General features: G+C 54.5%; 1 protein-coding gene across 1 annotated transcript; it reads right to left on the bottom strand.

The window, feature by feature from the left end:
* Nucleotides 1–2,994: 2,994 nt before the first annotated feature.
* On the bottom strand, nucleotides 2,995–3,873 carry LRRC10B (leucine rich repeat containing 10B; the record flags this gene model as incomplete). The annotated part of the gene is made up of 1 exon (XM_082659261.1): nucleotides 2,995–3,873. One exon carries the CDS (start codon nucleotides 3,871–3,873, stop codon nucleotides 2,995–2,997), a length of 879 nt encoding a protein of 292 aa, XP_082515387.1.
* Nucleotides 3,874–13,413: the final 9,540 nt, after the last annotated feature.

The raw sequence follows: 13,413 nt of genomic DNA, 5'->3' as shown, positions 1-13,413 counted from the left end.
TTCCCTCCTCTTTCCCTGCGGAGAAACTCAGCCTCAGCAGCCCTGCTTGGCTGTCGAGCGGCTGTGGCTAAGGGTGCCGTCCTTGACGATGCAAAAAGGCACAGCCCTGTGTGCCTCGGGAGGGCCCAGGGGGACTTATCACAGGGCCTTTGCCCGGACCTAGAGTCCTCGGGGGAGTGCAACGGGGGAAGAGGCACAGGGAAACAGACCAGAGAGAGGAAGGGAATCTGGGCTGGCAGTGATTTCAGGATAACTGTGGCTCCCCTGCACCCCCTCCCCTACCTCTAGGATTTGCATAAAGGGAAGGCGGAAAAGCACCAGTTTGCATGGAGTGCCGAGCTGCAGCATCAGCTCTGAATAAACGCAGCTCCTTGTGTGCAGATGGATAAACTGAGGCCTGGGGGGCAGGGAGGGGCATGACTTGCTTAAGATCTCTCGGTCAATAGTAGAACTAGGACTGAAATCCATGCTTTCTTTTTTTTTTTTTTTAATTAATTTTTATTTATTTATTTTTGGCTGTGTTGGGTCTTCGTTTCTGCGCACAGACTTTCTCTAGTTGCGGAAAGCAAGGGCTTCTCATTGCGGTGGTTTCTCTTATTGCGCAGCACGGGATCTAGGTGCGCGGGCTTCAGTAGTTGTGGCACGCAGGCTCAGTAGTTGTGGCTCTTGTGGCGTACGGGCTTAGTTACTCCGCGGCATGTGGGATCTTCCCGGACCAGAAATCAAACCCATGTCCCCTGAACTGGCAGGAAGATTCCTAACCACTGTGCCACCAGGGAAGTCCCAGGACTGAAATCCATGCCTTCTGATTCTAGGCCCAGGGGAATATGCCATCATAGGAATCACGGGGCAAGAGGACAGTCTGGATGGCTGACACTCCTACCCCACCTGAGTGACTGAGAACTCAAGTTCCTTCCTGCAAGTTCCAAGACCACAGGAGGGACCACTGGCCCTGATGGAACCTCAACAGGGGGAGCATGGGCACCTGAGGAGCCCTGGGAGGGACAAGGTCTGCAGCCAACCCCCGCACTCCTCTTCCTCCTTGCGAAGGAGGCAGCCTCCAATCTTTCCCACCCTAAGAGCACTTTCTGTCCATTGGAGGCCTTCACTCTCCCAAGCTGCCTCCTTCAGATCTATCCCCAGCCTCCTCCTAACCCCCAGGTCCAGCCCAGTGGCCAGCAGAGCTGCTGGGCCAGGCCTGACCTTTGGGCCTTGAATGACATCATCCCTGTTGCCATGGTGATGGTGGCCTGGCAGCATCTTCTCAAGGGAGATGGGCCTCTAGGCTTGAGGTATTACAATTTTCTCTCTTTCTTTAAATATTTATACTTTCTTTTTTTTCTGAACAGTGAGGGGAGAAAGTAATGACTGAGTTAAAAAAAAAAAAAAGACTAAGAGGGAGAGACAGAGAGAGGAAAATGGAGCCAGGGAGATGGAAGGAGGGAAGAATAGACTCAGACAGGGAGGATGGGGGTCAGTGCCAGTGAAAGAATAGAGAAAGGTCAGCCAAGCTTGAGATTCAGAAACATATTAAGAGTCAGGAACTTGAGGATTAAGCTGGAGAAGACCAAGGAAGGGGGACTGGGGGTGAGGGGCGGTGGCCAGGTGGCAGAGAGTAAGATACAGCCAGATGAGAGCGCAGCCAAAGCCATTTGTGACTGAAGACAAGCTCTTGTTCCCCAGACAGGATACAACAGTTGGCCAGGGCCACTGTGACACAGAGCTGGAGCACATGGACAGAGGGCAGTGCCAGAGGGAGCCCACGGTCCCCACAGCAACGGGACCCAGTGCTCCCAGGGCTTATAAATAAACAGGCATGTGGGAAACGCACATTCTTTCTCCGAGAAATATAATTTATGTTTACAGCCAGTTTTTTTTTTTCTTCCTAAAGAAAACGCTACCATGGAGGGGGCCCTGCCCCCGACAGTGTCCCTGAGCGGCCCTGGCCCTGGGCCCTCCTCCCATTATTGCTTGGATGGGAAAGGTCTGGCCCTGGGAATTGCAGAGCGAGGCCTCACTCCTCACCCCCGGAGGCTGTCCTGGTGACGGAGTGGAGGCACACAGTGCTCGTCCCATGCCCCACGCCATGCCAGCCACCCCGATGGTGCCCATTTAAGGGAATGGAGAGTACAGGCAGTGGCTACACTGGAGCAGCCGCCCAGAGCAGAGAGCCTCTCTCTCCAGTGCAGGAGGCCCTAGAGGCACAGTGGCTTCTTTTCAAACTTGACAGCTGGAAGGCTCAGGCTGTGGGGAAGGGAGGGAACGTTCTCTTTCCCAGCAAGATTCCAGGCACAGGCTGGAAGAACAGAACAGAGTAAAAGGCAAGGGCAGAGACCTTGCCTTCTGAGTCCCCCCTTCCCCACACAAAATTTAGGGGACCTGGGGAGGAAGGTATGTACCATGATCCCCGGTGGAGGAACAAGGGCAGCTATGGTTAGGGCCCCAATCCCGGTTTCCCACACCTGTCTGTCCCGGGCACCAGCCCCAACTCCAAGCCCCTGCCCCTGGGCCAGGCCTTCTTCTGGGGGCAGTTCTTCCTCAAGCAGGCTTGTGGTCCACACCAGAGGTAGCGGCTCCTGCGCCAGAAAGGGTGGACCTAGAAGACCCAGACTCCAGGAGGAGGGAGGTTGCTGGGTGCCCTGAGCCTCCAGACTCTGCCAAGGGGATGATTCCATGGTCAGTGTGACCCTGGTTCCAGGAAGAAGCTGGTGCCTTTACTACTGTGTTGTCAGTGACTCTATCAGGGACCAGAAGGAGCTATAAGAACTGGACGGAACCGGGCCTTGTTGGCCTGAAGACCGCCCAGAGACCAGCCAGTAGGCAGTCTTTTCACTACCCTGGAATGTCTGAAGATGACCCCCAGGCCTGCCTGTCCCCGGCAGCTTGCCCAAAGAGACCCCTTCCCTGCCTCAAGTAGGGACCCACCGTTCCCACAAACCTTCCCAGAGGCCCTCCTCTCAGAGTGGCCGAGGCCCAAACACCTAGAGCACAGGCTCAGGTGCCCAGTCCTGGAGCTGCTTCCAGGGCGCAGAGGCTGTCCACGGGGGGCCCCAGAGCCCGGGAGCTCCCGCCCCCTATGAGCAGGTCTTCTTCCTCCTCATCCTCAAAGACCCGCGCTGGGCGCCTGGGCGGCGGCCGGGGCGTGGGTTCGTCGCGCTCGGCCATGCGCTCGACGGCGCCCTCGCCCACAAGGAAGACCGTGTCGGCGACGCGGGGGGGCCCAGTGACCGGGTTGTGGTCGTAGGAGAAGACGCGCAGGGCGCGTAGCGGGTGCAGGTCGGGGAAGCCGCCCAGGCGGTTGCGGTCTAGGTCGAGGATGTGCAGGCGGCCCATGCGCAGCAATGCGGGCGGGAACTCCTCGAAACGGTTGCCGTAGAGCCAGAGGCCGCGCAGGCCCGTCATGCGCGGCAGCTCCGCGGGCAGCGCACGCAACCGGTTGTCGCCCATCTGCAGCGACTGCAGCGCCACCAAGCGCAGAAGCGGCCGCGGGAAACGCCGCAGGAAGTTGCCCTCGATCCAGAGGCAGCGCAGGCTCTGCAGCTGCGCGAAGTCGTTGGGCAGTGCCGGCAGCCGGTTGCTGCCCAGGTAGAGGCGCGTGAGGCGCGGCAGGCGACACAGACCGTCGGGCAGGCGCTCGAGTTTGTTGAAGTCGAGAGCCAGGATGCGCAGCTCGCGCAGCTCCTCGATCTCCTCGGGCAGCTCGCGCAGCCCCGTGCCGCTCACGTACAGCTTCTGCAGGCGGCTCAGAGCGCACACGGCGCTGGGCAGCCGCCGCAGCCGCCTCCCGCTCAGCTCCAACTGCTCCTCGCCATTGCGCAGTTGCTCCTCCGCGTCCGATGGCAGCTCGTCCGGCATGGACTCGGCTATGCCCATGGTCACGGGCCCCGGCCGGGGCCGCCGCCGCCGCCCGGCATCGCCCCGCCCTCGCGAACCTCCGGTCTCCTCGACGGGGCCAAGGCCGCGCCGGCTCCGGGGCCCCCCGCCCCGGCCTGCCCCTGCGCCGGGAGGGGGGCCGTGCCTGGCCGGGAGGAGGCGCCCTCCTGGGGCCCAGCCGCCGCGCGCCACGGGCCGCGCTCCGCCGTCCGCCCTCCCCTGCTCCCTCCGCCGGAGGCCGACTGGCTCAGGTTAGCACTGACTCGCAACTCTGAGACCCGTTGCCCTGGCAACCCCCGACGCGCGTGCGGCTGCCAATCAGGCGGAGGGAGGGAGGGGCGGGGCCCAGGTGCCACCAGAGCGGGGTCCCGGCGCCGGGGCTCGCGCCCCGCGTTCCCCCCCGACCAGCCCCGGAGCCAGCGCTCGCCGAGGGAACCCAAGATCCGCTGTCCGCAAGCCTGGCACCGTGCCAGCACAGACCCGACGACAGACGCTGTCTACGCTTCCAGCCACAGCGAGCCGTTCGGTGTGCGGTTGTGTGCGTCCAGAGCTGCAAGTCCAAGAAGAAGGAACCAAGGACCGAGGAAACGCCGGCGCGCGACCCAGGACTCTGGACAAGTGGCTCTCGAGGAGGGACTGAGGGGCGCGGTCATTGCCGGCCGTTCATGTACAGCGGCGTGCGCCCAGTCTTCCCGCTGGGGTCACTTTAAGATAGTAACTCAGACCATTGTTCCTTTCTGGGCTTTTTCAGACTGGGTCACAGCTGAGGATCTGCGGGGACCCAAGCTTGGCTCCGCCCCCCTCCCCGCCCAGTGCACCCGCAGTGCACAGCAGGTTCCTGGTTCGTGCACTCACACCCCCCTCTCCTGCCGAGTCCCTCCAGCTATGCTCAAGTTCGGTGTGTGGCTGCGGTGGACGGAGGACTGGCGCACTCAAGCGCCTTTGAGCACCACCAGTGATGACCACGCTCGTTCTGGAACTGTTCCTCTTGCACACGCTCCCACCAACAGCTTTTTGCCCATGACTTCTCCCCTCCTGCTCCGATCCCTCCTGCCAGAGCTGCCAGCAGAAACACTCCCTCTGGTTTATTGCCAGCCTGCCATGTGCCCAGCACTATGCTAAAAGCATTGCGCTGAGTCCTTGCCACAGTCTATGAGGTAGGTACCCTCGTTGCCCCAATTTTAAAGATGGAGAAACCGAGGCTCTGAGAGGTTTGATGTGAGGTGGGTGACTTGCCCAAGGTCACCCTGCTGGCTGGTGGCTGGGATATGAAACCAGGCAGTCTGACTCTCCAACTTTTGCTCCTAACCAAGTACCACTGCAATAAATGGAAACAATGACTGCACCTCTGTCCACGAATATTCTCACAGCAGAGCCTCAGTCTAACTCCTATGACAAAGGCATTATTAATCCCATAAGAAAGATGAGGCAAGTGGCCCCAGAGGGATTAGGCAGGCAACTTGCTGAAGATGACACAGTGCGTAGAGTGTACAGCCAGGAAGTCAAGTCTGCGGGCTCCAGGCCTCCTCCATCCTGCCTTCCCACCTTGGTGGGTGCGACCATGTAACTGACTGCAGGGACAGACCTCTAGACAGCATCTTGCCCTCTGACCCACCCCCACTCCCATCTCCACTACAATCTGGGAAGGAGGCCAGCCCAAGGGCAGACAGCAGGGGCCAGTGCAAGGAGAGGATGAAAACTACAACTGCTGAAATGTAAGCTGCCTGGGGCAGGTAAGCTTGTCTCCTTCCCTGCTGGCACAGGGTCTGGCCCAGAGTAGTCGTTCCATGAAAATTATCAACATTTTAAAAGATGGAGGCAAACTTTACATCCAGTGAAATGCGTAGATCATAAGTATACAGTCTGGTGAGTTTTTGTTTGTTTTGTTTTTTCAGTCTGGTGAGTTTTGACTAATGTAAACACCCGTGTAATATTTCCGTCACTCAGAGTTCCCTCACACCTGCCTCTTCCAGTCAGTCCCAGAGGCAACCATAACCTTGACCTCTATCATCACGGATCAGCTTTGCCTGCTCTCGGATTTCATATAAATGGAATTATTCAGTGTGTACCTTTTTATGCTCCTGGCAGCTTTTTCTCAGATACTCGCTATCTATGTGTTGGATAAATAAACGAAAGAGCAGAGCCATAGTAGTTGTAATCAGGCAAGAGGTGTCATGGGGTGAACACAGAGACGGGTACTGCTCTGAGCCAGGAACTAGCCTTGGACCCCTGTCCTGGAACGAAGACTGATGAGGTGCAAGCTGAGGTAGAAGCCCCGGGGCAGAGAATAAGTGCGGCCCAGACACCAGATCTGGGATGTAGGAGAATCCTGAGCCCCAGCCAGAGGGACTTCAAGCTCCTTCCAGACCCCACCTAAGCCCCAATCCAACCTTCTCCCTTCTACTCATTCGGGAGAACTGGGAAAAGGTGTCACCTCAGACACCAGAAAGCTGAGGAAAACCCAGCCAGGCAGCCGGGATAAGGATGAGCACCTCCCCCCCACCCTCCTGCCCACCTTCCCCCCAGCAGTTTCCCCAAGGGAACATTTGCTGTGGAGGAGGAAGCCTAGCCAGCCCCCCTCACCACGTGCTCGGAGCTGGCGCTCCAGCACCAGGCAGCCCTCTTGGGCTCTGCCAGCACGGGCAGGAGCTGCATGAGCCCCTGCAACGCCAGCACCAGGCTTGACGGCGCTTCCTGGGTTCAAGGGTACAGGGTACCAGCTCTCTTCTTTCTCCGAGTCTTTTTCTTGCTCCGGGTAGATGCTGTACCTTCGCCTCCCACCAGGCCCTGCTCAGTGAGTAAAGGTAACGTGTACTGCCGTTCCGGGCCCACGCAGGCTGGCAGCGGGGCAATCGTGTCGGTGAATCACGCTGTCACCGCGGGCGCCCAGTCCTTGACAAGGCGTCACTAATGAATTAGCTTCACCCCCAGCACGGGGCCTCTCAGCCTTTCCCCACTCCCCAGCAAGGCAGGAAACTGAAACCCGGGAGCAGGGAGGGGCGCTGACAGCTCCAGGAACGGGCCCAGATCCTGGCCAGCCCCTCTGCCCACATGCACTGGAAAAAATGTCCAAAGAACAGGCCCCTCGGCCCCCCAAAACGGCCTCTCCGTTCCTAATCATGAGCTATAACTGTCCTGCCCACCTCCAAATCTGTATTTTTAAAATAAATTTTTGAAATATAGAAAAAGTACAAAGCTCTCTGTGATAAACACCCCTGTGCCCAGAAGCCAGCGCTGACAATTGCTCACATTTTGTCATACTTGCTTTAAATCTATTTTCTTCTAAATAAAAGGAAGAAAACAGCACGTGTAATGTAGAAGTCTCCTTTGTCGCCCCTCCCGTGCCCCCACAGGCACCCCAGCCGCCTGACCCACTGACCCTGCCGAGGCCCCTCTGGTTCCCCACCCCCGCCCACGCCCCCCTACTGATCTTTGGAGCCACTGTGGCAGCTGAGACTTGAATAAGATCACGGAATGCTGGCCTCGTAGGTTCTTAGAAAGCAAGGATTTGCAAGTATTAGAGCCAACAAGGAAATGTCAGAGCTGGGAGGGTGCTTAGCTCCTCTGGGAGATCACAGGCTCTGTTAAATGTCTGTAAGAAGCCGGTGACCCTAATCCCAGAAAAGCGCATGGAGGCTGGAACTCGCTCAGTGATGCGCACAATTCCCATGGTTCGTGATCTCCTGAGGGTCTAGTCCAACTCCCTCATTTGGCCAAAAAGGAAAGGGACAATATCCTTCGTGCCATGGCCCACTCCCCTTACCTGCACCAGCCAGAACTTGAGTCCTCACCATCATTCAGGTATTCATTCAACAAACGTTAAGCCCCTACTTGTATGCCCAGGCACTGGGGATGGCTATGAATGTGAACATCATAGACAACCCTGCCTTTGTGCAACTTGCATTCCTGTGAGTGGAGATAATCAAGAAAACACATTTCGGTGTGTCAGGCGATGATCAGGCTATGGAGGAGATAAAGCAAGGAAGAGACGAGGAGGAATGAGGACCCCGTTTAAAACAGAGCAGCCAGGGAGGCCTCACCAACAGGATGGCATCTGAGCAAAGACGGGAAGAAGAGGGAACAAACCAAGCAGGCGGACATCTGGGGAAGATGCATTCCAGGCAGAGGGGGTGGCGACACCGAGACCCCAGGGCAGGGGTGTGCCTGGGCGTTCTGGCGCCACAGAAAGCCCGGGAGAAAGGGGAGCTTGGCAGCAGACAAGGCCAGAGAGAGAAAGGAGGGGGCAGAGCACGGAAGGCCTGTGGCCTCTGTGAAGGCTTTGGCTTTGACTTTGGGTGAGAGATCACTGGGGGACTGAGCAAAGGAGTGACATGATTTGACACACATTTTAACAGGATCCCTTTGGCTGCAGCTGCAAGAACGATGTGTGCGTGTGTGTGTGTGTGTGCGTGTGTGTCTGTCTGTCTGTGTCTCGGGGTTTGTGCGGCTCCCACCCCTCCCATCTTGGTTCTCTTCCAAGAGGTGATGATGTTTATCATTTACTGAGCACCTACTGGTTATCTAATTTACCTTTCTCCACAGCTTTGCCAGGCAGGTACTAAATCCCCCTGCTCTACAGGTGAGGAAACAGATTCAGAGAAGTTAAGTAACTTTATCAAGGTCACACAGCTGGTCAGGGGCAAAGGCAGGATTCCAACCCAGTCCATCTTATTGAAGAGCCAGGCCTCTTCCTACTATGTCTCCTTGCCTCTCAGCTAGGGAAAATCAGAGAAACCACCTAGGATGCCGAAATGCTTGCCCGCATCCTGCAAACAGCACAAAGATTTCCAGGACGGCCCTACTTGGAGATCTTGATCCCAGGCCCTGGGGTTCAGCGTTTGCCCAACTGGGGGTGTCCTAGAACCCACAAGGCAAGCCTAGGAACCCCAAAACAGGCTGGGGAGGACAGAGCAAAGAGGTCCCCTAGGGGCTGTGATCTGGGCTCAGGGGTTTCCTATTAGCAAATCCCAGGCAGTCTCTGGCCCCCCGTTGGCCCAGAGCCCTTCATTAGACAGCCAGACTCACAAGGCTAACCCAGCCTCTGCGCATCTGCTCCCCAGACTCCCTAGAAACTGGAGCCTAGACGTACCTTGGGGATCACTGTCCCCTGAAACCAGAGCTCTGAGACTGACCTGCTTGGTCTGTTGAAAGCTGAGAGTGTCATTTTCCATTCAGTCCCCCCCACCCCCCGCCAACCCCCTTCATCTCTTCCAAGGACACTGGAGCTGGAGCAACAAGGCCAAGGGAGTGAGGCTGACTCGATGATCTGGGCCACGCCTCCACGCTGTGCATGGGAACCTGACCATCTTAATGGTTCTGGTAGGTTCCACGTTCCAGAATGGCTTCTGAGCGTGATGGCTCCTTCCTTCTGGAAGAGGCCATGGTGGTCACGGCTGGCAGCTGCCCATATGTTAATACCTTCCCAGATCTGTGGCCGAGTGCAAGTCCAGTCTTGCTCCAAGACTACAGACACAGGTCCCAATCGTGACCACCAAGGACTTGCCTGGCCTCCTCCCCCTCCCTGTGGCAGGGGCTGCTAAGGGTCACCAGCATCTGTCCCCCCACCCACCACTTCTTCCTGAGCTCTCAGGCTGATGGGGTGGGGCCCTGGAATGAGCACTGGGCCAATGGATGTGAGCAGAAGTGACGCATGCCACATCCCACACAATCCTCCACTCTCTTTTATTTTCTGCAGTGTTAAAGGTGGAAAGGAACTGGATCCCTGAGTCACCACTTGGAGATGAGCTATCTGACCCACATTAGACTGTGAAGCAAATGAGAAATAAATTTTTAATATGTTTAACCACTTAGACTTAAGGGCTGTTTGTTACAGAATTGGCCTGGTCTAACACACTTTCTCTCAGTTTCTCAAATGCACCAGCTTCTTTCTACCCCAGGACCTTTGCACATGCTAGTCCCTCTTTTTCCCATTCTACTTGGCTCACAACCTACCTCTCTCGGAGAATCCTTCCAGATCCCCCAGAGCACATGGGAGTCAAGCTCCTGTGTTACAGATTCTTGAATTCCCACATTTCTTCTTCAAATCACTTATTCCAATTATAATTAAATAAATAATTAACCATGAATTAGTTGAAGTCTGTTTCCTCTGTACCAAGATATAATCTCCATGAGAACAAGGAAAATAAAGGGAACAGTGAACAGGCTAGAGAAAAAACATAACCTGGCCTGAAAGAGTGAGTCAATCCTAGTTTTATTTTAATTGTTACTAATCTGTAGTGTCTTGTAACTAGATTTGTACTTCACAAAGCGAACCTATCACTCTGTAACACTATGTGAATTACATCCTGCACTCCCTTGTAGCAAATCACCCCTTGTTGTATTTGCATGTCACATAGAAGGTCGCAGACGATAACCCAGAGACAGACGGACCCAATTACCAGGCTGCCTGACGCCAGATGTGACTGTTTTGAAATAATGCAGGAGGAAGAAGAATGCAAGACCTTCACTACTTTGATCTTTATCATATACCCCAGACTGCAAGCCCCACATATAAAATCTCTGATTCCCTGAGGAGGGGGGGGCACAGTTCTTGAGAGGCTAGCCTGCTGTGTCTTCCCTTCTGCCTGGCAGAAAAATAAAGCCATCTCTCTCTTCCTCCAAAATCTCTGTTTCCATATTTCTGTTTGGCATCGGTACACAGAGAAGCCAAGATTTCGGCAACAGCAGGGACCTTGTTCACTGATGTTCCGTGGTTCTCAGCCCTGTGCTTGCTGCACTGTACCTACTCAAGGAATATGTGTTGAATGAATGAATGGGAAGTCTCTCTCCCACAGGTTCCCTGGGGCCATCTGTCCCGCTTGAGCTACTCACTCTCTCAGAACCTCAATTCTCAAATCTGGAAAAAGTCCCAAATAGTGGTGAAGTGGGGCTGGGGTGAGGGGGGAAGCGGGGGTGGGGGGTGCGGAGGGCGGCTAGGGTGAGGTGAGTGAGGCACTTGCCCCGGGCACAAAATTTAAGGAGGTACCAAAAAGCTCCGTAGTAATCAAGAGAAATAACAGGTGAATGCAATATAGGCAGGATTGGTACCAGTGCTGTGATCCATTTGGAGCCTGCAGCAAAAGGAAAGGTCAGTAGTACGAATCCTGTCTTTATTCTAAATTTTGATATTTTGTTCATCATGAGTTTTTTGCATTAATTTTGATTTTTTTAATTATTGCATTCAGGACTTCCCTGGTGGTCCAGTGGTTAAGACTCCTCTTTCCACTGCAGGGGGCACAGGTTCCATCCCTGGTCGGGGAACTAAGATCCCACAGGCTGCACAGTGCGGCCAAAACAAAAAAAGTAAAAAACAAAACAAACAAACAAAAACCCACCGATGCCTGCATTGAACTACTATTGATCTACATTCCTCAGCTGGGGAGCACTTCCTTACATTTTGTGCCCAGGGAAATGCCTCACTCACCTCATGCTAGTCCCAGCCCTGGAATGGTTTGCGATCACCCTCTCCTCGAAGGATTATCGTGTCAGTGAGATAACACGGGAGCTGGGTATTATCATTTTGAGATATTAACTGCTGCTCCTCGGGAGGCAGTTTCCTTATATCCCTTCCCCTCCATTCAGACGCTAAATTAGCTTTTCATATTCCGCTCTCCAAAGGAAACTCAGAACAGAGAGTCAATTCCTCGGCTTTGAGTTGCAAAAGAGGTTTTGAAACACAGAGCCCGTTTTAAGAGAGAAATATTTTTTGGAAGTCAAAAAACTTGGCTTTGAACTTGGAGAGCAGGGAACTGATGCTGTAAGCCCTGGAGTGGGGAAGCACGTGCCGCCACAGAAGCCAAGATTCCACCCGAAAGGAGATAAAGTTTCAACAGGCAGGTGGGAGAGAAGGGGCAGAGCAGTACTCCTAAACCTGGATGCTGGCCCTCAAAGGGGTCCCTGGCCACCTGCTCTGGGCTGAGTTTGAGGGTGCCATGAAAAGGTCCCAAGTACATTTGGGGGACACCGGGGCAGAGGGGACCTACACTTCCTTTACCAGGTATGTCCTGAGGAGGCAACAGTCCTCCCACAATGCCCTGCCCCCCTCCACGGTATGGAGAAGCCTCAGTAGAAATGGAGGAGAACTGGCCCCTCCCCAGAATCCTCTATACACCCCTGTATCATGAGGGGGAGTATCCAGAAGTTTATGCACCTCCAGTGCGGACCTGGTGTGTCTGAGAGCAAGCCGACGGACCTGGAGGAGATGCGTGTGTGGTCCAGGTAAGGCAGCTGAAGGATTGATTGCGTGACCCTGGCAACCAGAGATCAGAGTGTCACAGTTGCTTCTGGGCTGGTACGAAACCGCTAGGTGGAGTTTTGGGGGGCTCTGAGGAGCTCCGGTTCTTTACGTCTCGGTGCAGAAAGAACTCAGCGAGAGGCAAAGTGATAGCTAAGAAGTGATTTATTAGAATGGGACGCTTGTGAGGCTCACAAGTGGGCAGGCGAGACGATGCCTCGCCCCGAGGACTTAGTGGGCTACAGTTTTATAATCAAAGGAAAAGTGGCGAGGGGGAAAAGACCACCTTCTTCCTCACTCTTGAGTAGACGTCACGCTTCCATCATCAGCTCCTCTTCCATGTCAGGTGGGGGAGTTTTCTTATCCCTACATGGTCAAGCCAGGAATGTCATGGCACAATGGAAATGAGCAAAAAGGTGGTAACATATGCTAAAAATGGCATTTCAGGTTTCCTTATATATATATATTTTTATTTTTGTTTTTAATGCGCCCAGAGGAGCATGTCCTAGGAATCATTAACTTACTGAGCTCACTGGGCAGGAAGTGGGTCTCATGCCATAACTGTTTTAGTGTTTGGGGGAGTGTCTCATGCTTCTGTTGCATGGTTTTGTTGCTAAGCAAGCCTGCTTGGTTTTGTGGTTAAGCAAACCTGCTTTCTCGAGTGATCATTAACTTACAGGGGTCTCCCATACTTTTTTCTTTATTTACAATCCCCTAGTAGGATTAACTATTTAATTACCTACTTTGTCCCTTTACTCTGTCCCTATCAGGTATGGGGAGGACAGGTGTGGATGACCAAAGCCCACTGAGTTCCCACATCTCAGGGGGAGTCAACATGGATGGATGCTTCTCCCCCGGCAGCGAGCTCCGTGTATACACCCTCCTGGAGAAGGAGATGAAGGGGAGGGGGCGGATCCTGACCTGATTGGATTTGAGTTCTGAATGGACAGTTTTGTCAGCTACCAATTGGCACTTGCCATCTACCTCCACAAGGATGAAATCATGAGTCACTGCAGCTGCTGACTTTCAACACCCCCTGAAAGAGTTTGGGGTGGAGATCAGGAATAAGGCGCTCTGTGCTCTGGGAGAAACTGGCAGAACAGGTGTTCAGATAGTTAGATATTTTCAGAAGATTTTATGAGCCCACTTCTTGCATCTCCTTGTATCTAGAAAAGCACTAAAATCCTTCATGGTGACGTCTGCTCCTCGGGACAAGCAGTAACCTTCACAAGACTCGCAGCAACGTTCTGCAAAAAATATGCATGTACTCCCCCTTCACCAAAATCACATATATACTGACTCCCCCC

This window comes from Grampus griseus, assembly GCF_964374135.1.
Source record: "Grampus griseus genome assembly, chromosome: 8".
NCBI classification, from domain to species: Eukaryota; Metazoa; Chordata; class Mammalia; order Artiodactyla; family Delphinidae; genus Grampus; species Grampus griseus.
The sequence above is the reverse complement of the archived record's forward strand: the minus strand, read 5'-3'. Positions and strand labels throughout refer to the sequence as shown.